At 41.4% G+C, this 27,459-nt stretch overlaps 1 protein-coding gene across 6 annotated transcripts in view; it reads right to left on the bottom strand.

The window, feature by feature from the left end:
* Positions 1–335: 335 nt before the first annotated feature.
* The window catches only part of cald1a (caldesmon 1a), a 66,088-nt gene continuing 38,964 nt past the window's right edge, over positions 336–27,459 (bottom strand). For 2 of the 6 annotated variants that reach the window (XM_085251326.1, XM_085251327.1), the window contains exons 3-16: positions 24,672–24,809; positions 21,310–21,745; positions 21,182–21,214; positions 20,982–21,092; positions 19,183–19,286; positions 16,858–17,125; positions 14,713–14,850; positions 9,944–9,987; positions 9,654–9,729; positions 8,022–8,162; positions 7,745–7,840; positions 6,220–6,288; positions 4,683–4,719; positions 336–1,940 (exon numbers count right to left, since the gene is read on the bottom strand). In XM_085251326.1, the coding sequence (XP_085107452.1) occupies positions 1,927–1,940; positions 4,683–4,719; positions 6,220–6,288; positions 7,745–7,840; positions 8,022–8,162; positions 9,654–9,729; positions 9,944–9,987; positions 14,713–14,850; positions 16,858–17,125; positions 19,183–19,286; positions 20,982–21,092; positions 21,182–21,214; positions 21,310–21,745; positions 24,672–24,809 (1,705 nt within the window). In that variant the 3' untranslated portion in view covers positions 336–1,926. Of the gene's footprint in view, positions 1,941–4,682; positions 4,720–5,854; positions 5,907–6,213; positions 6,289–7,744; positions 7,841–8,021; positions 8,163–9,653; positions 9,730–9,943; positions 9,988–14,712; positions 14,851–16,857; positions 17,126–19,182; positions 19,287–20,981; positions 21,093–21,181; positions 21,215–21,309; positions 21,746–24,671; positions 24,810–27,459 lie in introns of all 6 variants that reach the window. The other 4 variants (XR_014889147.1, XM_085251331.1, XM_085251329.1 and 1 more) reach the window with 4 other exon arrangements.

Raw genomic sequence — 27,459 nt, 5'->3', positions numbered from 1 at the left:
CAGATATTGTTGCTGACCATATCTGTGCCTTTATGACCAATTTAGTACCAATTCTCTGATGGCTGCTTCCAGCAGGACATTGCACCATGTCACAAAGCTCACATCATCTCAAACTGGTTTCTTGAACATAATAATGAGTTCACTGTACTCAAATGTCCTCCACTGTGTTCAGTTCTCAACCCAGTGGAGCACCTTTAGGATGTGGTGGAACAAGAGATTCAGAATACAAGAAACAAAGGCAGTTGTGAAGGCAAATGGCAGTCCAGCCTGGTACTACTATAGAGAAGCATCTGGTGAGTGTATTAAGTGAAGGTGTGAAAGGAAACTCAACAATGTGGAATACCTCAATGTATTTATTGCTGTTGTTGAGTCAAGGTTACAATGTTCAACACATTCCTCCGCTTGGAAACTGCCTGCTTGTATGACATTTGGAGAGAGACTACAGATAATGTATTCTGCATAGGCTTAGCGCTACACAAGGAACAAGTGTCTGGTTAAACATGGAAATTTAAAAAGTGGACACAAGGCTGTAGAAAACAAAACAAAACACAACATTATGAAACCATTACATTAAAAAAAATACAAAAACGTCACATTTTATCATGCTTAAAAATATTTTGGTCCAGCTCCCCTGCTCTTTTCAGGAGCCATGGAATGTGATTGTCAGATTGTTGAGCAGTAACACCGATCAATTTAATGCCCTGACAAACAGTTCATATTCTTATAAGCTTGTGCTGCGCGAAAACGTGAAAAATCACAAGTCAAAATCATGCTGAGCTGCTAGGAGGCTTTAAAGTACTGTACCTCGGCTGTCCTAAATGCTGTCATTGCAATCATAAGGCCAGAAGTTTTAGATAGTGGTAAATATCCTTGTTACTATGACCTTGCTATATGTTTAGGCACCCTGATTTTACTTTGTATGCCCTCAATATGAAAAGTATTGCTGAGCATAAGAGTGTGCATAGAGGCAAAAAAGAAGTTAAAGGCAGATTAAAAAAACATGTCCTACATCATAAAACTTTAAGGCAGCAAAGGCACCACGTGCAACTGCTTTTAAGAGGAATGTCTGAAGATGTTTTAAAGTGTTCGAAAGCTAGAAAGAACTCAAACCCCCCCCCAAAAAACATTAAAACATAAATTAAAAAAAACAAATGACATGAAAGGACAATAAATGTCAAAGTGGCCTTCTGAATATCCAACACTCCTGTCACCTTCAAAATCAACTGCCTGTTGGTGAATGAATAAAAAAAGCAAAAAATACCTTTTGTTATAAGTATACAGATGTTATATATGATACAGTATGATAGGTCATAGTCAAAACATCACATGTGCTAGCATATATTACTCAGACCATTGCTGCACTATTGGTAAGACAATAAAAGTGAAATAAGCTAAACTCTAGAAGTGCTTATATTTCTATCCTGAACAGGTGAACGTTGAATAATATAGCATTGTGTGAAGCTTTTGCTTTAAATATAAATAAAAAAAGAGAGAGATGGAAAATATTCTGAGGGAGAGAAGTGATATCGCCCATCTCTTTGGAATGTGGAAACTTTTGAACTCATCCACTCAGCACGGAGTACGAGACATAAATCTTAATTCTATTAGTTTTATTGTCTTCCTGGCAGGATTTTATAAAGTAATTAGTGATTTTAAATGTCCAAATTTCACAGCATTTTGTTGTTATCATACTTTATTTTTTTTTTATTTTTTAGAAAGCAGAAATTATTGTGCAAAGGCACTATACGTGGTAAGCCTATAACAATATGCTGATGCTGTTTCGGTACAGTGCTCGGACAGTGTCTGTCCTGTCCCTGCGTGCTCTTGGGGGTCCCTCCTGGGGGTGTGGCATTTGGTTCTTAAGGAAAAGTCAAAGAAGATTCTTGGATTGTCGTGGTCCCCAGCTTTAGTGGCTCCTTCAAGACATTAGTGTCCCATACCTATCGAAAGACACAAAAACGAGTACATCAGTGGCCTGACTCCAAGTCCATATTCCCACACAGGTCTGTGTTAAACCAAGCAGTGAGGTGTTTAAATTTGGCTCCACAGAAGTCTGAGTTTATTGGACTTGTTTCGACTTCAAAACAAGGAGTCAAAATAGTTTTGCTAATTTTCCATATGGTACTGTGGAAAAGTCTTGACTCACCACTCGTCTTTATATTTTGATTACAAGGAGCAAGACTTTGGTGAAATATTGTTGGTTTTGAGCAAGAGTTCTTCAAGTTTCCCGAAGGTCTTTTATATTTTTTAAAAGACCACCCCTTGTAACAGAGAAATTAACTTTTTTGTTTGTTAAGCTACCTAACGCTGACCTATGAATCATTTAAGTTAAATGGAATAACAGACAGCTTAGCAAAGAACCAATTTTAAAGAGTAAGTCGTGCCCTTAAGAAACAGGAAACAATCCAAGCAAAGACCTAACGCAGGATCTGAAAGATGGCCTTTCTTTGAATCCATCTACTGATCACTAATATCAGAAATGCTCCCAGTGGAAAGAAGTCATGTCAAGTCATGACACAGAGGTACTTCAAATTACATGAGAACTGGTGTCAAAATCAGTGGCAAGTGAACCTATGGAGCGATGATTACAAATTATATTTTTGGTTCAAGTCGTCATCAAAATATATATGAACAGCAGTGAGTACACACACATCTGTAATGATTTGGGGAATGCATTTCAGCCAGTGGTGTTGGGGTCTTGTCAAAATTGAGGGAATTATGAATGCAGCAAAATACCTTCCATCATGCAACAGAACGAGGAAAGTGTCTGATTGGCAACAGCTTCACTGTGACAATGATGCCAAACACACTCTCAGTCCACTACAAACATATCGGGATAGAAAAACACACACCAGAAAACTATCAGTCATGGATTGTCCTCCCCAGAGCCCAGATCTCAACATTACTGACACAATGTGGGATTGTCCTGACAGAAAACGATGCAAAAGGCAGTAAACATCCAGAGAAGAGCTTTGAATGTCCCCTCAACAAGCCTGGAGAATTACTCCTTAAGAGATGACAAAAACTAAGAGTACAGATTGTGTTGAAGAATAATGGTGACTTTCACACTCATGAGGATTGTACACAATCTGTTTTTGCCTTATATGCTGTACTTCAATGTTTCAATAAAACACTGCACCTATTTTCCATTTTTCTATCAAACTATAAAGAAATGAGGAGTGGCTTGAGATTTTTGCATAGTATTGTATTTCTAGGAACATGATTGTTATCGTACTAATTTTCAATTCAACTTTTCATTTAACACCATCATCAGGTCAAAACGTTCAGTTTCTCCAGTTAACCACCAAATTATTGCAGATGTTTTTTTCTCTCAGCCCAGCAATCATGCTAACAGGTTTACTGACACGACTGTTTGGCTCAAAGCATTGTTGTTTTTAAGCACTTAGTAAGTACTTATTTTTGTTCCCTGTTTCATAGTTCAATCCAACATCTAAAACAAGCCACATAATAATATTAACAGAGGTCCTAATGCCATTCAAGACCCTTGGTTACTTCTGATTTATTAAAAAAGTCGAATACAAGCAATTCTTTTGAATATTTCTGCATTGTTGAAGGACAGCAGATAAGTTGTGCACCCTGATTCATAAACTGCTACACTCAGTAAGCATTGAATTCTACCTATTTTCAAGTGTCTACATAATTTTGGAAACTCTCCAAGCATGTGGAGAGCGGGTGGGCTGTAAACTTCCACGCTGTCCACTCTGGTGTCAGATGTCTGTACGGTGTGACAGCCAACTCTTAGTAAGAAATAAAAAATAAATTAATTAATTAATTAAAAAAAAAGAAGAAACAAATCCTTTCTCATCCTCTGAGTCAGACTGCTATGGTGTGCTAATCTCGAACATACCAGTTATTAATGTGACAAACCGGCTTGGCAGGAATGCTGCTTGTAACGCTGCCCGGATCTAAGCAACAGACGTGGACGTGTGCAAGAGTGGAAAAGCTGAAAGGTCTGAGTGGTGTCAAGAAGGCTGTTGAGAGCATTCATAAAGGTGAAATTGGTTATGTGTGCGCGTGTGTGTGTGCTCTGAACAAACACCGCATTACGCTGACATGTGTGGAATCTCTCAAGGCCAAAAGCTCTCTTCTGCCTGAGGAGGAGGAGGCTGTGCTCGGATCTGATTTTAAAATAGCAAACAATGTATGGGTAAGTGGCATCCTAAAGCAGCAGCCAAACAAAAGGCCAAACCGCAAACCGAAATACTGCACGGCTGCCTGTGGGAGGACCAGTTATGCGCTTTGGAACACACGGTGTTGTGTAAGTCAAAGCGCAGGTGAGGTCATGCCTCTAATCCCGACAAAAATTAAAATGCTTAAGTGCTTAGACATGTGTCCAAACAAACACAAGTGGAAAAGTTTGCTGCTGGGGGAGTCAAGCGAACACGTGAATTTCTGTCGCTCCTCGCTTGTTACAAGAAGCTCCTGCCTGTACACAATGAGATAATCGATGTCCTTGTCCTTTAGTCGATTGTCTAACTTCATTTCCACATTTCCACCTCAACTAAAGGATTAATTGTGTACCCCTGTGGATTGAGGAAATCCCCCAGTCTTTTCAATTACACAAATGAAGAAAGCAGACAAAGTGGCCCAGCTCAGAATGAGCCAGTGAAGTTGAACTCTTCAGAGCGGCCGCACGCATGCCTGTGCGTGGAAAAACTCACCATTAGCAACTGATTTGGTCTCCCCTCTGCCTGCCACCTGGAAAACACGAAGACAAGAAGTTAATGAGCCAGCGAAGATGCAGAAAGACTTCCACTTGCACCTCGCCCACGGATTCTTGCGCCTATCCCACCCGCTTCTGCTGTCTTCCCTGACGTCACAGCATAGCACACTACCTAATGAAAACTCTAACCACCACTTTTCCTGTACAGGGCCCTTTTTTTACATCAGCACAGACCACCGCCTGGTGTCCTCCAGCCCCACTACTCACTTGCAGACCACAGCCTCTGGCCTGCGCTGTAGCTACTGCGGCAACACAAGGCTGCCAGATAAGAAGGAAAAGAGAGTTTGTAGAAAAATGAGTGGTTATGGTGGATATCCAGCCTTTTTCCCCACTTCTGCTAAGCAGAGTTTAAATTTACACACAGACATTCGATAAAACAGATCATTCCCATCAGCTTTTAGTCAAACGTGTTTGAAAATCAGAGGCGATAACAGTGATTCACAGCGGTCGAGCTGCCGCTGCACACCCCAGTGAGGCATCTCTCCTGTAAAGAATGCTGTAAACAGTTCCTCCATTAGGGCAATAAAAAGTAAAGTGAAGCTGAGCTGGCTCGAGAGCGGTGATTTGTGGCCGTCAGAAGGAGCAGCAGTGATGTGATGCAGCCATTTGTGAAAAGTTTAAAGCCTGCAGTTGGACAACGGGCACACTCTTTGTTTTTTTTGTAAATTTACAATGTAAATTTGATGTAATCTTCTGGATTTTGTTGCGTCGGCTTTAATAACCTATGGATGTTAATGGAGGCAACAGTGTAACCTTTCTTTAAACTGACTAAGTCCACTTTGTGTGTGTTATTTTACAACAATTGAAAAGATTTCTATTTCTTTCTAGTTTTTTTCTTTTCTCTTTTTGCAGAAAGTGGCTCAAAGTGTACTGGTCGTCAAAATAAAAGCCTCTAAAAACACTGCGAGTCAAGGAGGCACAAAAAGTGACATACACGTTAGATCACAAATCTCTAACTTTGGACTGAAACTCAAAAATGTCCAACCACAGCCAAAAAAACAAAACAAAACACATACAAAAAAGTCAGTGCAAAGCAGTGTGGGCTCATTCAGTCATAAGCGCTTTGAAAAAAAAAGACACAAAAAAGACATAGAATAGTTTCTCTTTTACCTCTCCAGGCTTATTCCAGATTTAACGGTGAGGTCAACTAGCTATCAGAGTTCTTTAAAAACAAAAAAAAACACATAAACGTGATTGTTACTCTCAGTAATGCCACACAGGGTCGAAACATCATGAGATTAATCTAATATTTCTACTTCATCTCTTTAACAAAATGTTCTCTTTGATTGACAACGACAGGAAACTGGAGCAAAAAAATATATATGGAGAGCCATCCAAGACCGCAAACTGTTTTGGCAGAGTCAAAACTCCATTCTGGACTTCTTCCAGTACGTGGAGCACTAATCTGGATCTTTTCCTATACAAATCTCACTTCATGTTAAGCAAGTAAATGGGCTGATATTAATGACATCTACCTTGGCCGGAGAGGCGCCTTTGTTTTCCCATAGACTCCTCTTGTTGGTGACGTCAACAGGCTTCAGGTCCTGTCAGGGGGAGAGTCAGAAAGCAAGCGCATTATCAGTGCATGCTCTGCATTTGGAGCTCTGATTGAAAATGTTCATCGTGTGGCAGCAGTGGCGGTGTACCTGAGATGTAGGCAGGATGGAACGAGCGCAGAGAATGACCGATGCGATCAAGCGGAGAGGGGTTTGTGTGGAGGAAAAAGCGCTCACACGATAATCAATAGTCTGAGGCAATCCAAGTAAAACTCGAGAAAGACGTCTTAAAGCTGTCACGTTGGACATAAAGTTATGTGCAGTGAAAGTTTCCCCTGCTCTGTTTTAACAATGTTAGCACACAGCATAATGCTCCAGCATGAATATTTGGATAAAGTCACAGCTTTAAATGTTTCTATACACTTGGGAAGGACAGGACAAAAAGCTCAATCATTGTCTGCAAGCAAACACTGCAACGGGTTTAGCATCAAATGCTTGAAAATGATGCCACGTCTACACTGTCCACACGCACTATAGCTGGAAATTACAGCTGCGAGAGCAGCAAGCTCACACACGTCATAATTCATTTTTATTTGAGGCCACCAGGTGGAGTCAGAGAGAGGATACAGCCTGCGTCCAACTGACCTGCTTCACTGCATCGTTTGAAAGTGATCATAAAACATGTCCTACACAGAACATAAGCAGCAGTAAATATGACACAGGCATAAAAAGACAGCGGGACTGGAGCAGGAGAGGGAATGCTGCACATTATTACTAGTCACTCTCACTGTTATGTGGAGGGTCCGCTACATTAAGAGCCGTTCCAAGCCAACTGGTCTAACGTGGGAGCAGCAGCGATGTCGGATAACTGCCCATACACCTGTTTTATTTCACAAGGATGGCCTCAGAGAACCTTCAACAGCACTTCACACTCCCAGCGAAATGGGAGGGTGTAGAGGCCACAGTGGGATTTGGCCTTGGTTGACAGTTAAAGAAAAACCCACCAGCTGTCATTGGATTCTGGGTCAACTTGTTAAATCGTGACTGGTGTACAATTCAGTTCAATTTGATTTATATAACGTGAAGTCATAATAACAGTCATCTCAAGAGTCTGCAATAACAGAGAGAAAACCTCAGCTATCAAAAGACCGCTTATGAGCAAGCACTTGGTGACAGTGGGAAGGAAAAACTCCTTTTTAACAGGATGAAAGCAGGCAGAACCAGGCTCATCGGGGGTGGGTCTCTGACAGAGGCCAGTGGCATCACTCTCTGCCAACCAAGCACCACCCACTTCAAAATAAGAGCCAAGAAAAACAAAATACAAAAGAGAAAAACAAAACAAACTTTGGCAGAAGAATGACTACTTGTGTTTTCCATGACAACTTTATGATATTTAAAAGATGACCCTAACCCTAATGCAGGCCACTACCTTCATGTGCTCTGGTTCTGGATTTTGCTCTGAGGTGAGTGCTAAGTGTACTGTGCTCATACAGCGTTGACCTACCGCTGGCCTTCCTCCTGGTGTCTTGCTGCTCTCTGGGGTTTTATTCAGCCAGTCGTTGATGCGGCCCGCTACGCCTGTCTTTATCACAGCTGCTTCCTGTTTGGACAATGTCAAAGGTCAGCCAAGCCTGGTCATCACTGGCAGCGGGGCAGAGCAGGAAGGACCAGTGAACTGGGCTCTTTCCTGTCTGTCCTTCTCTCGCTCATACACACAGAAAGTTTCAACAACTTTCTAACATCCTGCACCACCTTTACTTTTTTCTTTTTTTTTTTTTTACCTTGAATGTGCTCCCGCCGCTTCCAGGCGAGCTGAACACGTTGCCTTTCTCCCACATGCTCTTGATGTTTCGTATGCTGTCGGTGACCACGGGCAGATCCACGGCTCCGGAGCGAGGGGATCGAGACTCCTTGTTCTCTCTCTGAGGAGACAGAAATCTGGGTTTTAAGCTGCGATAAAAGCTCAGGAAAAAAGCATAAATACTAACAACTCAATGCAACGTCTTTGTTATGTTTTGGCTAAGTTGGGGAGTCAAAGTAGAATGTTGTGCTCAGGAGTGGCACTTTTGGATTGATGATAATAATATTTCCAGAATGATAGCCAAAAATAGGCAGTGCAGGCACATTTTAGTCAAGCAAATTAAAACGCTTACGGAATGAAATATTACTTTTTCTGCATAGTTGCTTTTTGACAAATATTGGATATTTGCACTAGAGATGCACAGATCAATCAGTGACTGGTATGTGCAATGTGGGTGGAGCTATGATGATGTTTTGATTGCTTCAACATATCTATTTATGTACAGATAAATTATTGAGCCATAGCACAAACCATTGCTGTGCAATGATGTGTTTTAACTTTGTGATGCTCAGGGTTTGTAAGATTTAGTCAAGTTAAAACTGAGGGTTATCTTCCAATTTACACACAATATAAAAACTTTGTGAGGGTTTGAGCTGTCACTTGAGAAAGCATCGTGCCAAAAACAAAAGAAATCTTGAGAAAAACAATTGCTGATGCTCACAAAGCAAATGCTGGATATAAAAAGTTATCATAGTGTTTCCAAGTGTTGAGGACTGGAGTGAGAAGTATCATCAAGAAATTCAAACAGAGCCACACAGAGCAAGGCTGGCAGAGGTAGGCAGTGAAAGATTTCAAAGACTCTGAAAAGAAAACTAGTGAGAAATGTGTCTAAAGACCCCAGGACAACTGCCAAGACACTAGAGACACAAAAGAATGACTTAACCAAGTTGGGAATTGTGATGTCAAAGAAGACAATCACTAGAACCTCGCACAGGGAATGAACTGTGAGCCTGTAGACCTTCAAACCAGACTGAAGTATCCTAAGGAAAACCTCGAGAATGATTAGGTATACTAGAAGTCCGTCACCTGAGATGAAACTGGAGCTCTTTGGTTATAGAGATTCTGGTTATGTTTGGAGAAAGACGAGAGACGTGCACAACCCAAAGAACACCATCCCCACATTAAAAACACCATGGTGGTAGTATTATGCTTTGGGGATGCTTCAGTGTGTCTGGAACTGGGAATCTTATCAAGGTGGAAGGACTGAAGAAACAACAACACAAAACACACATCACTCCTCCAGAAGACTAAAGTGAACATTACTGACTGGGCAGCTTAAGGCCCGGACTTGAATCCCATTCAAAAAATCTGTGTCAGAAGACCATCAAATCTGGAGGAGCTTGAGAGATTCGCCAAAGAAGAATGGGCTGGGATTGCACAGGAGACGTACGTGAAACTTGTTGAAAATGACAAACAACTCCATCCATCATCCATCCATCCATCCATCCATCCATCCATCCATCCATCCATCCATCCATCCATCCATCCATCCATCCATCCATCCATCCATCCATCCATCCATCAGTGTTTTCAAAGCTGATGCAGAGCTAACCTGAGCAGCTGAGGTGTACTGCTCCAGCCTGTTGTCTATCTTGGACACCACAGGACAATGAGACGCCTTCATTGTGCTGCTGGGCAAAAGCAAGAAATTAACATACAGTGCATGAAAAATCTAAATGCCCTGAAAATGATATACACATTACATACAGTTTGGGCTTTACGTCCTACACTACAGACCCTCGGGTCTAGCTCTCGATTGTATTGTTCATATTCAGCAAAAACAGGATTGCTTAAAAAGCGTTGTTAGTAGAGGTCAACATGACTAAAAAAGATGACGCTTACCTTTTCTGTGCTGACTTGTTTAGAAACTCGGCTCTCTCCTCAATCTGTAAAGAAAGGTTAGAAATCTGTGAGTTATAAATATTGCATCAGAATTGCTCCGCTGCATGCAGTACATCTCTACCACACTTCAGATATTTATTACAGCATCCCTGCTGCTGATTCAAGTGCATCAATCCTTTTATTACCGTTAATATGAACTCATTTCTAACTTCAACATGTAGACACGCCTAGTTCTAAACAGTCACTAAGCTTTGATGATTAATAACATAAAGGGGATCTGTTAACCTGTGTGCAGCTTCAGATTTTGTTTTTCTTGACTCCACCAAAGACATAGTTCATAATAATCCTCATTTGTTTTAAACTGAGGCTTGCTGTGACACCTAAGGCCATCTCAGCTCGCTTTCCCTCCACTTCAAGCTGACTTCCCTTTGCCTTACCCGGCAAACAGATAATTTGAACAAAAGGTGGGTGGAGCTGCTATGCTTGCAGCCAGAGCTGTGTGCCTGAGACGATCATATTATAGATATCTGTTCTCATTGACAGCTTACAGATCCAAGAATAAAGCAGTGTGAGCCCTGAGCTTCTGCCATACAGGGGTTACTTCTGCTCAATATTTTAAACTTTGACCATGTTTATGAACATCCATCATCGTAAGAGTATATACCACAGACAAGAAATAGGTCCCCTTCATGCACTTAACTTTATTTCCCGCAATCTCTTTGCAGGGTGTGTTTTTAAATAGTAAATATCTCATTATTATTTTCCTTCATACGTAATATAATTTGGCTTCACTTGAGCAGCACCAAGATACTGTTCCCTCTATGTGCAAAATGCTCTGAAAGACATGCACACACACGCACACACAGTCAGAAACTGACCCCCACCCCACAGCAAACGCTTTGCTCTCTCTGCCTTTAGTCTGTGGGAATCTCTGAGGATTGTTTATGATCAACGGCACAAAAGGCTAAAAGAGAGGGCAGCACATGCGTTCCTTAGATGCACACATACACACACAAAACACAAAACCCTATAATAGGGACAAAAGAAGAAACAGCAGAAAAAAAGGCCCTCTTCCCCTCTCTTTATGAAGAAGGCCATTGCACTCGACTGCTACCGAATGTGGGAGTTCCCAAAAATACTCCCTGACAGGAAATTCCCCATTCTCAGACGCATTTTAAAGAGCCGTAGCCATCCGAATGCAGTTACAGTAATCCTGTTAACCCTAATCGCTTTCCTGCATATCCCTGCTGCCTGTCCTTCATCTCGTCCCTCTGTCCTTTTCTGCCACAGAACACTGAGCTTTATCTACAATACAGAGCGGGGTTATGGTGGTTTACTGCTGATAACATGAAGGCGAGCTCTCGGGACTGAGAGTTTCACTGGGAGCTGATTCCTGATAGTAAGACAGTCTTTTTTTTTAACGTTTTAGTGTAACAGGAGGCACCAAATGGCAGCTGTCAAACAAAAAGCACCTAATAGCAAAAAGAAATGAGGGGAGTAAAGTGTGTGTCTTCAATGGCATGCATGTCATTTTGATATAGGAAGTAGCCTTTGGACAGGTTCAACAAAAACCAAAGGGGCATGAAATTCACTCTGCACATAAATCAAGCAAGAATATGCTCCAATTCATGTGAGCCAATATAGAGAAAAACAGATCTGTTGTTGTCTGTTGTCTTTATGTAGCAAAAGGTATTTCAGCATGAAATAGATTAGAGTTGCTTTTCATGCTCTATCTTCTTCACAGTTATGGGATTATTACGCCCGTATTTTGTGCTCCTATAATAACAAAAGGTTCAAACTTAAATTTCTGTGGTTTTATGTTCCTTTATAGTCAGGGATAGTGGAGACAGTCCAGGGATTTAGTGCTTATATGGTATATACCCGACCTACTGGGCTTTTGGGTTGTCCATTTTCTTAAATTAACAATGAGTTACTTCGTTTTTTGTGAAATGCATCAGCTACCTCCCAAGCATATGAGCCTTCTGAGTTTAAATTTAGCCCCCATTTAAGTACCGAAAATCGCTGCTTGTTAAAATGACCCCTATATTATAACCTGCTTACAATCCAAAAACATTTTCACATTCATGACAGATCTGCTTGCTCTCAAACTCATCTTAATAAAAACTACACACAAACAAGCCATTTTCAGTTTTGAGCGACAGGTAGATGCCGTTTTGTCTTTATTGATATCCTTTTGTACTAACCGCATTAAGGAACTAGCTTTTCAGGTACTTACGAGACAGTGAGTACCTTTTGTTTTAAGCGTGTTTCCTGCTAGCAAAAATTAGCTAGCTAGTCAGTACTATTCAGATGCCTTGCAATAGCTGAATAACTGAACCGAAATTCATATCAGATATTACAATCACTAAACATCGAAATATGTGGCATTTAATAAATGCTAAAGACGCTATGTGTCTGCAAATGTTTGTTAAGGCAACATTCATATTAGCTGTATGATTTTAATTTAATTTATGGAGTTTCCAGACCCCTCCTTTTTTGGATTATTTCATCTGTTGCGAAAACACACAAATTAACTCAAAGCAAAACACAGCACCATAACTGTTCATATGTTCCGTGTACGTGAAGAACACAACAGATAGATATGCACTCAAACAAACACAGTCACGAAGAAACACTTGTACGTACAGTGAACATGACGACAAAGTAAAGCTTTGTCTGTGAAGGGAGTGAAGGGGGCATGAGAATTACTGTTCACAAAGTGACCACAATTAAAAGAAGTGCCTGGGTCTAGTACAATCAGAGCTCACACACCATTAGAGCCAAACCTCTAGTCTAGAGTCTCACTGGGATGAGCCAGATGGATATTACAGCTAACTGTCACTAATTAGATTTTCTCCACTGGCTAAAAAATCCCCCTAGATTTTGTGTGCGTGGGAGTTGGCTTTTGGCAAAACTGAAAACATTTATTCACATTTGAGTTGATTAAACGTTCCTTTGCAGTGACAAACATTTATCTTTAGATAAGGCGGTGGGGAGGGTTGGGGGGAAACTTTTCTTCGTGCATTTCTCGAGAAGGGTTTAGATTTAGACAGTTTTAAAAAAACAAGTTACAGTTTGATTATTGCATCTCTCTCTCTGGTTTTATGAAATCCACTCCTTTATCTCAGTTAGATAACACTTGTGCAGATGCCAGTCACCTGGCGGTTAATCTCTCCAAATATTTGAATGTTCAGAGTAGGCTTTGCTGCACTGAAGGATAGATGGTGTTTGCAGGTTTGCAGGAAAGCTTTTACAGAGTTCTGCTGACGACTGCAAAGGAACCAGTGCAAATGGAGTTTAGTACAGCACGCAAATGCTATAAAGTTGTTTTAAGCCTTAAACTTATTTAAGTGTTCACCCGCTGTTCACTACACTACATTGTCAAATAGCTTTGGATGCAAATGCTGGTTTGATTGTTAGCTTTGATGCCACTTGCAATGTAGTAAAATATCAGTGGTTGCCCAGTGAATTAATTTTTGACTCAATTCTGACTCAACCTGACTGCAATCACTTTAAGACAAAATGGTGAAGGTTTGCAAATAATTGCCATCTATTTTATAAATGGAGGCAGGCAGCCAGCATGTTGAAATAAATTTGAGCCAGTTTTTACTGATGAGCACAACTCGTCTGTGACATGTCTCTTAGCAATACTTTGCTCGACTGGTTGCTAACTGGTTGTGAATCACATGTAATTGGCAACTTAACCCCACTGAATAACAAACTAATAGCAGACTGATAGGAGACTGACAATGTCTTATTGGCTTTTGATCAGTAAAGTTTCTTAGAAGACGACAGCTGACTAAGTGGTTGTTGACCTGGTCCCTGTCTTTAAAGCAGTCATTTTAAAGGCAGCAGGATCACAAGTTGATTTTTCATGGTCGCAACAATTTAGCCTGATAGTTTTAGATGAAGTGCGTGCTTTTACTCTCTTGTCCAATTCAAAAACACAAGCACAAATATGTATTAATAGTTTGACTGTCTGCTTAACCAAAGCTACAAGTGTTAGCGTGGTCATTATAGTGTGTTCATACATAGTGTGGGGGCCTGTCAGGGATGTAAAGATTAGCTTAGCATTACAACACTTAATTTTCCAAACATTTTTGCACGTTTTATTTGAGTTAAGGATGAAAAATATGCAGTTTGAAACTAATTTACCTTGAATGATTAGAGTTTACATCATCATACTTCATCAAACTATTAAGAGCTTCACTGCATTTCAGCTTATCCTTACAGGTCAACAATAAATCATGTATTCAGCCATTAAGTGCAAATGTTTTAGTCCCATTTTAAGATGCTGATTTTAAAAACAGCTCAGATGGATTTAACCCATTTTTTTTTAAAAAAACCCTGCAGTATCCAATAAGACGTAAGCATGACTACCGTGAGCAATACATTGCACAAAAATATCAGTTTTTGGAAAAATTACAGAAATTAAAACTCAATTGCAAATTTATGTTTTTTTTTTTAAATTTGAAGGTTCAGTTAATAATCCAGCGAAAAAAAATCTGGCAAATATTTCATGGTTCAGGCTTTACTGGAAAAAAAGTCAGTCAGGAACTGCATTTTCATACAACAAACAGAGTTCATCTCTGCCTAATCGGCTTGTTAGCCCCCGCTGAAAAAAATCTGCCAGTGACATATGCCTGTTCAGGCCGCCGAATGATCTTTGTATTTTGATTTCTATTGCTGCTTCTATTTCTATCCTAACCCATATGCGCAGTACCAGAATGGAAAACCTGAGGTGAGAAGTCAAAAATGGTTGGACTGACCTTCAGAGAGGATCCTCGTGGGCTGAGACACTTAAACGGTTTGCCCTCTCCATCCATAGTGTCATCCACCTTCTGTCTCTTCTCAGCCGCCTCTGCTCTCCTCCTTTCGATCTCCTCTTTCATCTTCCTCTTCTCCTCCTGAGAAAGAGATGGCAGGCATTTCTGAGTGTCTCTGACAGGGAACGCGTTGGTCAATTTAATTACAGCAGTCCTGCCAGGTAATGGTAGCTTGTATCGACTCTAACTAAATGGAAACATACTTATGCTGCCACAGGCTATCACATGATAAAGAAAATGTCACTGGCAGTTGACAATCAAAAATGCAGCCGACCCAGACACTTTCTAACTGATTTACTTATTTTATCAAATGAAGCAGGTCAGTCTCGAATTCAATTACTCTGAGTAAATTCTTATTTACAGCCATCGGCTGCCTCGGGAGAAAAAAGGCATTTTGAAAAGCCTGATACAGCAGACTATCAAGAGTTAAAAAAAAAGAAAGGAAAAAAAGTATGAATCATTTGTACAGTATTCAGAAGAGGGCTGGTGCTTGGCAGTATATCAGCCCTCTCCGGCAGCCTTGTCTTGGTTAATTAGTCTCTCTGTATCTCTGGGCCATCTTTTAATTACAAACCAAAAGGCCTCATTAACATCACACAAGAGGAGAAGAACAGGGGCAGATAGCTAGAGATGGGCCGCCACGTTCGGAGCCAAGAGCAACAAAGAAGACCAGTCAGGGTAATAGCGAGAATGTAGGGGCCTCGGCGCAAGCTGACTGCAAGCGAAAATGAGCGACGCGTTTCGGTACAGCGGGGGAACACGAAGGAAAGCAGAGGTTATCGCGTCTGAGATACGCAAGGACGAGGATGTTGTAAGAAGAGGAGACAGAGGAATGACATATGTGAGTTACAAGCGGGGACCCAAATAGGTTGAGTCATGATAACGGAGACGTATGGCGAGATAACGTCACAGCGGTGCAAGTGTGAGAGAGAGTGATGCATGGGTTTCTGCTCATACAGGTGCAAAGGGATGAATCAACATGGTGCAGAGCATGAGAAAATGTAAAAGACTGCAGTGACGGTTGTTGACTTCATTCTCACTGATGTCTGCATTTGAAATTTGATTGTTGCAACAGCTGTGTGGGCAGGCAATAAAAACCATTCAAGTCCATTCTTCTTTCGATTGTTTTGGGGTTTTTTGGTTTCGATCTTTCGCTGTTGGCCCAGTCAGAGGTTTAAGCACACACGGTGTGTTATTGTTGCAGAATGACTCATTTGTAAGAGATGGGCCGTTCTCGAGACTTGCTATCCCCAACTACAGCCCCTCCTTTTTTTTATTATAACAATAATGGGAACAGACACAACACTGCGTGTGCAGGAGCTTACAAATATCTCAGCAGGTGTTTCATCTGGACTCAACAAGATCCAAATTAGAAAGCAAGCTTCTTTTCTTGGGCTACAAAACTGAATAACTGCAATTTTTCCTGTAACTACGTAAACATATAGTTCAGGGATGTGTAGCTTTTTCGTGCTTTTTCAAGTTTAAAGGGACAGCTTCATGGATATATCGGAGACTCCGATAAGCCATTTGCATAGAAATGTGGCTTAATCCAAAGATGAAAGGGCAAAAACAAACAAACAAAAGAACAATATTAAAAAAGGAAAAGATGACTGAAAACCAGAATTGTGTGATAATTCAGTCATAATAGAGAGAAAGAAGAATAGAGAGAAGCGTCTAAGAACAGTTGGTGGTAGCCCAGAGATTGATTTGAATTTTTTTACATTTATCACAGTTCCCAATTATCACAAGAAGAGACTCATAGCAACTTATTGCTCTTATTGATGTATCAAATTTGCTTTGAAGACAACAACTGACTGCAGGTGGTCAGAGAACTGGTCCCCATCTTTGAAACATCCACTTCGAAGGCAACCAGTTCAGAACTTCATTGCACATGCACAATAATTTTGCTGATTCCAGTCTCCCACCGATTGTAAGATGACACTCAGACTTGCGTCCATTGGCCACTTGCCTGAAACTCAGACTTTTATAACATCATGATTTTTTTTTAAACAAAACATTTACATAGAGATGGGATAAAACAGAGTAAAAACAGCTTAAAAGTTAAGTAAAACAAAACAAAACATCCACCTCCTCTTTGGCTTTCCTTTCTGCCTCTTCCTCCTTCCTCTGCCTCTCCTCCTCCTCCAGCACCTTTCTCCTCTCCTCCCTCTTCCTTTTCAGCTCCTCCAGCTCAGCTTCGGCGTCCTGCTGCTTCTGCCTCATCCTCTCAAACTCCCCGCTCTCCGCATCATCGCGACGACGCTTCAGCTCCTCCAGCTTGCGCTCCGCCTCCAGGCGGGCGTCCTCGTCCGGGTCATCACCCGCAGAAGGCTCGGGGGAGCGCACGCTGCCGCGGCTGGGAAGGACACATAAAAACACAGGTCAGCACACGGGTCGGAGTGGAAAGCTGGTTGCCTTTTGATCCAGGTATTCAAATGCACACCAGAAGAAGATGTTGCCTTCATGGAATTCACACAACAAACAAATGCAATCACGTTTGCAAAGATAAAGTTACAGGCGGTATCAAGTTTCGTTCCAGTGTTTCAACCTGAGAACTCACTGCAGGTGACCTGTGACAGAAAAACACGGCCACTCTGCCAGCTGAACAAAAACAACGTGTTTTTCTTGAAAGTATGAATGAGATTTGCTTTTCAATTATGTTTCAGAAGCCTCGGGCTACATGTTTATACTTTCACACCAGCCTGTGCAATAAATGATAAATGTCAGCCTCATACATAACTTCCTGTCTGATAAAACTAATTTCCTTTAAAATGCAGTACATAATGTTGTTTATCAACAGACTGTTGTCCTCTCCTCGCACTCGGTCACAATGAGCTTTGGTTATTTGTAGTTTGATCTTTTCAGCTGACCTTTGGGTCTGGTATATTAAGTTACTGCAGTACTTTTCCACAAGTGGACAAGAGTAGAGTCACTGATATATCAGCAAAGGTCTTGAGCTTCTTCATAAAAATCAAACTTGTGCAGAAATAAGTCCAGCAATTTGCTGAAATGTGCAAACACAAATGAAAATACAATATATAAGGCACAATCAGAGTTTGTGGAATTCTAATGAACTTGAAAATCAATATTCGGTATGACCACCTTAATTCTTTAACACAGCCTGAACTCTCTTCTCATTTCTTTAAGTAGTCTTCAGAAATAGTTCTCCAGCCTGTTTGAAGGACACCCAAAGCTCTTTTTTGGATGTTTACTGCCTTTTGTTCCATTTTCTGCTGATTTGATCCACACTGCTTCAGTAATGTTGTGGTCAAGGCTCTGGGGATGCCAATCCATGACTGATGGTGTTCCACTGTGTTTGTGTTTTACTACACTGACAATGTGTTTGCTGATTATTGTCACATTAAACACCGAAGCAGTTGCCAATCACATGTTTCCGGTTAGTATTCCATGCTGGATCTGATGTACTTTCTGAGTTTACAATTCCCTCTATTTTGAAAAGAACACACTTTACATTGAGCTATACCAAGTTTTTGAGACTTAAAATAGTCGTTTAGATTAAAAAAGCTATTTCATGTCTGTTAGACTGTGTTCTTTGCTTTTTTTTTTGCAGATTCAACTAAAGATCTGGGAACAAATGTTGCTTGTTAGCAATAAAGTACCTTAAGATAAATTTATTGGTTATGTGTAGACAGAACACTGACTCATCTCTGGAGTTAGGTGTCTTTTTTATGCTTGAATGAGTCACAGGTCAGCATTAAGTAGCATAACAAAAACATTTCTCTGAAAATGGTCGGGTGCAAGGACTGAAAAGTGTGAAAAACAGCCAATGTCCAAAGAAAAAGTCTGAAAGACCTTTATAAATGCCTGAAGAATTGCTGCTCAAATAATACAAGTAAATGAAGAAATGAGAAATGAGTGGCGGCTCAGGACTTATGCACAGCACTGTAGCTAAGTGGTTTTTTATATCTAGCCTTTTTTTGCAAGAAAGATTAGATAAGCGCAGCTGCTATTAGTCACATTCATTGAGTCTGTGTGTTTTATTCATGCATACAGGTTTCATTAACGAATTAGTCACCTGTTGCTTCAGAATAAAGGCATCATTATCTTTTTTAGTAGGACTTAAATAACCATTATCAGATAGGTGACAAAATATTGAACTGAAAATGAGAAAATATTAGCCTAATTTCTGTTTGTCTGCAGTAAAAAACAGAACATTTATCGAGTTAGATGACACAAACTACTGGCAATCTTCACATTTTTGCAACAGTGTAAATACAAATTGCATTCTGGTCTTTATGATTTTTCACAAATTAGAGAGCGTCAAACTGTCACACGAATCTGAGCGATACTGCTGACAGCTCAGGCGCTTGAATAATTCACAGGACTGGGCTATCCCCAGTTTGGCCTCAGGGTGACAATGAGACAGTGTGTGCTTTTGTTGCTGTTGTGTACCTGGTGGTCCTCTCAGGTTTCCTGTGCTGTTTGGGAGGCGCCTCCTCATGCAGCCCTCCGTTGTGCTTCCTCTGATCCTCCCTCTCCTCTCTGGGCTCATTCACCTAAAGCCACCCCCCCCACACACACACAGAAAGCAAGATAGAGTGATACTGAACAACAAAGGTAGGCAGAAAGGTGCACAGAGTGAAGTGTGATTGGATTCAATCATGTGACATCACATGATATCCCATAAGAGAAAGAGAGCACGCCCAAATAAAATAACACAGAACATCACATCACACTACGTCCACTCCAGGATTACTGTTGACAAAGGATTATCTAACATGTGATCACACTGGGAGTGTCTCCAGCTGGGTATTTCCTACATCCATTTGCTGTCCATAATCAGAAACATAATTAAAGTCTTATATGTGATAATTACTATTTCTGTGAAGTACATATCCAGTCAAATTTTGAAGACCATGGGATATATTATGAATGTAATGCAAATTATGAATCTTTACCAAGAAAGCGCTATAAACTTTCTTATTCTTGCACTGACACCATTTCAATATAAAATGCTGACGTCATCAGTTAAATATGCTTTTCCCTATTTTTGTCATAGCTATCTATCTGTCTATGTTGAAGTGGTGAATCCACATTAAAACACAGCCATATGTCCAGGTAACCCCTAATAGGCAAGTTCAAACCCTCTTTTTTCAACCAGAAGGAACTGGCCCCAGTTACACAGGCTGGTTGGCAACTGGTTGGCAACTGGTTGGCAACTGCCAGATACTAGGGAAAATGTACATTCGTCCACCAGTTAACGAGTGGTTATGGGAGGTTGCTTGCTGTCGCTTGATGAAAGTGGTTGTAAAGAACTATATGATGCAGCAGCAAAAACTGAAAGGCAACTGCAGTGGTCACCCGCAGTTTGCATGGAAGACACCAACTTGTTGCACACCCTCGCCAACTTTTGTACTGAAGCAGCGACAAGTGCAGCCTAAACCACAAACAGAAATAAATAAATACTAAACACTGTGCTTTTGAAATGTGGTTTTTTTTTCAGTGTCAAGGCATAATTTTTACTTTTAAGAAGGACAGTCGAACATTTGAATTTCAACTGCAAAAACTGGTGACGGTTTGCAGACAAGCTGGTGTCTTACACTAAAACTACTGGTGAGTGAAGCAATCTGCTGGTAGTGATGGAATACGGCCTAAAGGAGCTTGTTCCAGACATTGGATCAACTAAGGGACAACACTAGTGCCCTGTACAAAAGGGTTTATTGCAATCTTAAACTTTTGACAGATATCGAAAGATGACCTGATGCCTCACTGAGTTGCTGAAGTGGAGCCAGTGTAATGTGATGTGTTGTTGCACTCATGGCTGAGGTGGAAGACATGCAGAAAAAAAATGTGACCACTCTGTGGAGCATAGCATTAACCTTTTGAAAAGTCTGACCACACGGCTGTAAACCGCACCTCATCAAACACAGACCTGTCATTACCAGTTTGCAAATGTTGCAAACCATGCTAGACGGCACGAGGTGTCCGGGTAATTTCAGTGTCATAAATCAACACGTCAACAAGATGTCTCATTGAGAGGTTTAACATGTAAACATTTCTGTCTAGTTAGACACTGAAGTTATCCAAAGAAATTTCACGTGCTGTGCATCACACCTCTACTGAAGTTCTTACCGCATGTATGATACCTCATTATCTTCTGATTCAGATACCTCAAAGTCCTCTTCACTGTCATTTCTTAGTAACATAGGCTTGTTCCCCTGTGAATTATCTACATTATCATCCTCTGGTACCTCTTCAGCTTCCCCTGATGCTACTGTATCCTCCCCAGCCTCTGAATTTGACGACTTGGTCTGATTTGAACTTTCACTGACTACCGAATGTCTGTCTTCTTCGGCGAAGTCCTATGAAAAAGGATTATAGCAGTTCTTTGAAAGTAAGCTCAGCGATCAAATCAAAGGTAACAAAAAAGACAACAAATCACTAACCATACCTTGTTTTGAATTTTAGGCTCTTCAGCTGAAGCCTATAGAAACAAGGATCAAATGTGCCAAGGCTGTCGGTTACACCAGCTTAACTTAATGTCTGACATGAAAGAAGAATGGTGACCTGATAACTGACCTGGTCTCTCAAGTAAGACCTTCTTGGTTTGTCCTCCACAACTGCAACTGGCTGCTCCTCCTCTTCATCTACCCCCTCCGCTTCTTCCTCTCCCCCTTCAGGGGCAGCCTGCTCTTCCTCCCTCGGCTCCTCTCGCTCCTTCTCCTCCTCTCTTCTCGAGCTATAGGTTTCCATCTTCTCAGCCTCGTCGTCATTGTCACGGTAACGTCCCCTACGCCAGGAGGAGGGCCTCTCCTCTTCTGCGCTGTTTTTCTCCGTGGCGGTGCTGTCGTTGCCCTCCGTCACAGTGGGGTCCAGCTGTTTCTGTCTCTCCAGCGCCTCCTTCATGCGCCTCTGCCGTCTCTCCTCACGTTTGGCCATGCGGTCCAGTAGGGCTTGGTCCTCGTCATCTCCACCGCCTCCATAAGAGCTGCTCACAGACACCGTCTCTGTGACACTACGAGGAGAGAGAGAGAAAGAGAGAGACGGCACAAATGTCACATTGTGTGTATTCGTGTCAAAGAGGAGGAAGGGGTGAGGTCACAGCAGACGTCAGCCGTTATAAAAATGTGGGCATGGAAAGATAATCCATGACATTATCTTCTGTTACCTCTGAGCTGCCCCTGGTGGAAGGCCGCAACCCCTGTGTAATCATAATTTCCAGAAAGAGGTTGCATTATTACTGACAGCTTTATAGCCAAGAACAGCAGAAAATGTAGACCCATGGCTTTACTGACTGGTCTTCACCACAGCTCTTCAAATAAACTCAGGTGAGGCCTTATAATGAATGGAAATTTTGATTTTAGGTGGGAACTTTTGTATGTGCTCAGATACAGCCATAGCCTACAGTTTACAGCCATGCTAACACCTGCTAAAACTTTGGACTGAATGCTAACTACGATAGCATGCTAACATGCTATCATAGTTAGCATGTTTTTGGATGCCGAGTCAATAGTTGCTGTGGCATAAAATTTAACCCACAATGTGTAACATTACCAAATACATGAGGATTAAGCGTTGCATCAGAGCACAAATGTGTAAAAAAATTTTGTTTAGTTTTGTCTGCGCTAAAGGACCTCCAAACAAACCAAGATAATCTTTTATAAAGCTTTGCTTCAGCGTGACTAAAATACACACTTACTGGCTACTTCATGTGGTACACCTGGTCACCTTCTCACTCGTGCACATATCTAATCAGCCAATCACTGTGTCTCTGTGCTTTTAGGCATGTAGAGAGGATCAAGACCAGCTGCTGTTCAAACTGAGAATCAGAAGGGGGATTTGTCTTTGAACGTGGCATGATTGCTGGTGGCAGAGGGGCTTTTCTGAGTGTTTCAGAAACTGCTGATCTGCAGGGATTTTCCCACAGAGCCATCGCTCGAGTTTACTGAGAATGGTTCGAAGAAGAGAAAATATCCAGGAGGTAGAGCAGGGCGATATGACCAAAAATATTTATCACGATATACATTTGAAAATTTGCGATAACGATATAACTGATGATATAATTGACACTAGACAAAATACTTTACAACTCCACAACTTTATTAGTGCAAACCCCCCCCCATCAATGTATTTTCTCTTAAACAAGCAGATGTTTTATGTGCATTAAAGTTATATAAAAATTTGGCAGTCCAGATACAAATTCCTTTCTGACAGTTTAACCAAAAGGCATTTCCAGTGGAAATTGGCCAACATATCCTCAGCATAACCATGTATAATATCTACAAAACTTTATAGGTTATGCACACACAATACGGTAATATTATGTTGACGCACAGTACGTATCACTCCGCGAGGCTCCTGCCTACGATAGCCGTAATGCTCCGACAATCCATCAAGCATATTCTATCGCGGTATTTCATTTTTCTATCGTTGCCCAACATTATACCGGTATGATATGACCCAGCCCTACCAGGAAGCCACAGTTTTCTGGGCGAAAACAACTTGTTCATGTCAGAAGAAATGGCCCGACTTCTTCGAGCTGATATGAAGGCAACGCTTTAAAACCAAGGGACACAGAAGAACAACTCTGAATGCCCAACATATCAAACCTCAAATCAAATCAAAAGCAGATGGCCTATAGCTGATGGACCACACCAGGTGTTACTCCTGTGAGGTGAGGGCAGGGAGCTGAGGCTACAATTCATATAGGCTCACCAAAATTGGAAGATCTGTTTTTTTCTGGAAAAATCTTTCCTGATCTGACGAGCCTTTATTTCTGCTGCAATACTCAGACGGGAGGTCAGAATTTGGCATAAACAACACGACAGCATGGAGCCATCCGGCCTTGAATCAACAGGTCAGGCTGATGGTGGTGGTGTAATGGTGTTGGGGATATTTTCCTGGCACACTTCCAGCCTACCCAAGTATTGTTGCTGACCATGTCCATCCCTTTAAGATCAGTGTACCCACATTCTGATTTCTACATGCAGCATGATAATGCACCATATAACACAGCACAAATCATCTCAAACTGACAATGAGGTTATTGTACTCAAATGGCCTCCAGAATCACCAGGCCTCAATCCACAGTCACCAGATCTCCTGTTAGAGATGTGGTAGAATGGGAGATAAGCAGCCAAGAAATCTGCAGTGGACCAAAATCTCTGAGGAATGTTTCCAGCAACTTGTTAAATCTCTGTTATGAGGAATTAATGCAGTTTTGAAGGCACAAGAGAGCCCAACCTGGTACTACCAAGATGTACCTAATAAAGTGTGGAGTAAGTGTATTTATATTTTCTAACTAAAATATTCAGTGACTATCCTTCCACCTTGAGGCATGACTACAGCATGACTCACAATACTGTGACCTAAAAGTCTGCCAAACATTATCCTTGCATCTGCACAATCAACAATGGCTAGCAAGAACTAGGTCCTATCTCAGCATCCTTCTGCACAATCCCCTTGTTGTTTGACCACCCCAGGATGTATCTAAGCGCTTACAGAGAGGAAACATTCATCACCACAAAGCAGTGTCTGTGTGACTAGATGTCAGAGCGACCCACCACTTCCACTGTAGCCAACACAATTTATCTCAAACCTGCACTTATAAATTATCCGCAGTCTTATTGTGTTTGGAGACTTTAGGTTTTAGAGAAGTGATTTTTTTACTCCTCATATACACTCTGGCACCTCTCCTTTTGGGAGTTTTCATGGGCTAGTTCACTTAAATTACTAAAGCTTTCTCAAAAACGTCTGGCGGTAGACTATCTAACCATGCAGCTCCACTCCGACACCCTAAACCCAGAAAATGACATTACGTTGAGAGTTTATTAGTTGGACTTTACTGGTGCTCTCTCGCTTTTGCAGCCGATCCAAAAAAAAAAAAGAGGGAGCCAATCAGTTGTCTGCTGGACTACGTACGAGAGCTTGTTTTGCTATACCTGTGGCTGTTGGTCATAACCAGGCTGTCTGACTGGCTGCTGGGCTCCTCGCTCTCCTTGCTCTTCATCCTCTCCTGGCGTGCCCTGCGCCTCCTCTCACGGGCCGCCTCCTCTTCATCATCATCATTCTTTGCCATTCTGCGGGAAGACGAAAGAAGAAAGAGAGAGTGAGAAGACAAAGGCATGCATTATCTATTTTCAACTTTCAACCCCTCATCTCCTTTCTCCCTATCCTCAATTTAGCTTAGCAGTTAGAAACTTCAAAGTGAGCGGTTCTTTAAATTGGACTGTAATCTTCGCAGTGACCAAATCTGGTGGATTTACCCCAAGTCCCCCCCACCCACCCCTTCTCTTCTATCAAGTGGAGCTGTCAGCTGTGTAACCACCAATACTTCTTATCGTGGCTGCAGTTTTCACGAGCTGATAAAAACTCTGTCTGGAGACATGGCTTGGCTAAGGATAAGAGAGCAGTGAAACAGTGTTTCTGGCCAGCAGCTTGTACTAGTCCGGTCAGTGCAGGAACGGAGGAAGCAGGAGAGCTGTGTGTGTGTGTGTGTGTGTGTGTGTGTGTGTGTACACTGGCCAATAACCAGTGTAATCTTAAAAGTTCATAATTCTTCCAAAGAATTTAATACAGCATTAAATTTAGCAATCGTATTTTTCCAGAGTTGAATAGAATACAATAATCCTTTAATTGTCCCACAAGGGGAAATTTGGTTGTAACAGCAGCCAGAAAGACACATAGACAAACAAACAGTACACAGGACAGAAACATACACATTTTTCTTACATATTTACATATGGACAATGGTTACTATATACAGAGTACTGTTGATATACTACAATAAAAACTTCTCTTAGCTGTATTTGGTGCGTGCATAGCTGAAGCACGCATCAATTAAATGATAGACAAGCTCAGCTTTTGCTGAAACGCCCGGGGCTAGATGACAACACTGATACTACTCTTACAGTTATATATATGCAACATATGACGCAATCAAATTAACTGGCCACTGTATATAGTATAAAAGACAAACACAGCTTACAACTAAAGACAAAACGCTACCTGCATTCTTCTTAATAGGCAGCAGGGGACGACTGATCTGCTCTCAAAAAGACTAATGATTTCATAGAAGTCTGGGCAAATGACCCTTGATTGCCTCGCTCTCTGACCTCGGTAAACACTCGTCTTATCATCATTCTAAGAGTCATAAAGGAGGATTAAACAAGATGTGCTCAATGGCTTGTAAAATACAGGATGCTAGCAGGTGATAAAGATGATGTAGCTATCGTGATGTCACTTGGTATGAACTAAATTTTCAAAATAGATTTCTCTTTCTTTAACATGACTCGAAATAATACACTCGACAGGAGTGTGTGTGTGGAGTGTGAAACAAAGCCGTTCTGCCATAGACTTCTATAGGCCTGGAAGTCCTTTTGCAACCAGAGCTATCACTACCTGTTGGCTTTCAGATAATTAAGTTTCCGTTAACTTTTACTTATATAGCACCAAATCACAACAACAGTCATTTCTAGTCACTTTATATTATAATATAAAGACCCTAAAATAATACAGAGAAAACCTCAACAATCAAACGACCCCTTATGAGCATCACTTTGGCGACAGTGGGAAGGAAATACTCTTTTTAAACAGAAGAAACCTCAGGCAGAACCAGGGTCAGGGAGGGGCAGCCATCTGCTGTGACCGGTTGGGGCGAGATCACAAATGAAGCTGCTGCATTGCAATTGGTTAATCTGTGCCATTGTTTTAACTGTGGAGAACTTTAGACAGCAGAATAAAAGTTTACTCCTCAAAAGCAAGCTCAAATATCTGTACAAATTATTTCTTGCATTAAATTCATTCAGCACTGCTACATGGGTCGTAACTCCTGCTGCACTTAAGCACACAGCAGATGATGCATGGTCATTGCAGGTCATGTCTAAAACATGGGCAAACATCTGTTTTTTGCATTATACCTCACACAATCATTCAGAGACATGCTGCGAGTTATAAAATTATTTATTTAACGCAAAGGTTTAAGTACAGGGTGCGGCTGCATGCTATCATAAACAAGACTCCACTGTCCAAAAATCTAACTGGCTTGCAAGCTACTGTATATTTATGTTCTTAAATTTGATTGAAAGCAACAAGTTCAGGCCTTTCTCTCGGGTCTGTCCAAAGTCAGTCTGGGGAATGCAGGAAACTCAAGTGAAGTACAATAGACAGTTTTAAGGAAAAGAGACTACACCCAAAAGTAAAATTATATATCATATATCAAACAATGCAATACTACCCAACACTGAAACTATTCCTTTTTTTTAAGGTATCAAATTGTGCAGTGCAGTGTTTCTGGCCACCTGACATCTATGAACTCAGCTCCATGCTTGATCTGTGTTGCCCCGACTGACCTTTACACTTCCACGGCTCACCACATGCCCAGCTACCTAACATCGCAGCGCAGCCTTTGAGGCCGGCCAGCGAAGCATGCCGTTGCATGTTAATTGCAACACGTGTGGTGAGGCGAGCTAAAGCCGCCAGGGTTTATGTGAGGTTTTACAGCTTGTGAACAACACCCCCCCTCCCCCACCCACTATGCTGTTCCCCCAACCCCCTCTCCCTCTCATATGAGGCATGTTAGGGTTAGTCATAACAGAACAGATGAATCTGCTAACGCCCAAGTTAGACCTGTGGGACGGTGACATCAGTGACGTCAGGCAATGCTTTACACATGTGCATGTGTGTCTGCTTAGTTTAAACTATTCAGCATCTCCGAGTGTAGAAAATCAG

This window comes from Mchenga conophoros, linkage group LG17 (assembly GCF_057382185.1).
Source record: "Mchenga conophoros isolate Kocher_MC1m ecotype Shallow Benthic linkage group LG17, M_conophoros_male_GT1.1, whole genome shotgun sequence".
Taxonomy (NCBI): Eukaryota; Metazoa; Chordata; class Actinopteri; order Cichliformes; family Cichlidae; genus Mchenga; species Mchenga conophoros.
Note: the sequence above shows the minus strand (reverse complement) of the source record. Positions and strands in the feature narration are given on the sequence as shown.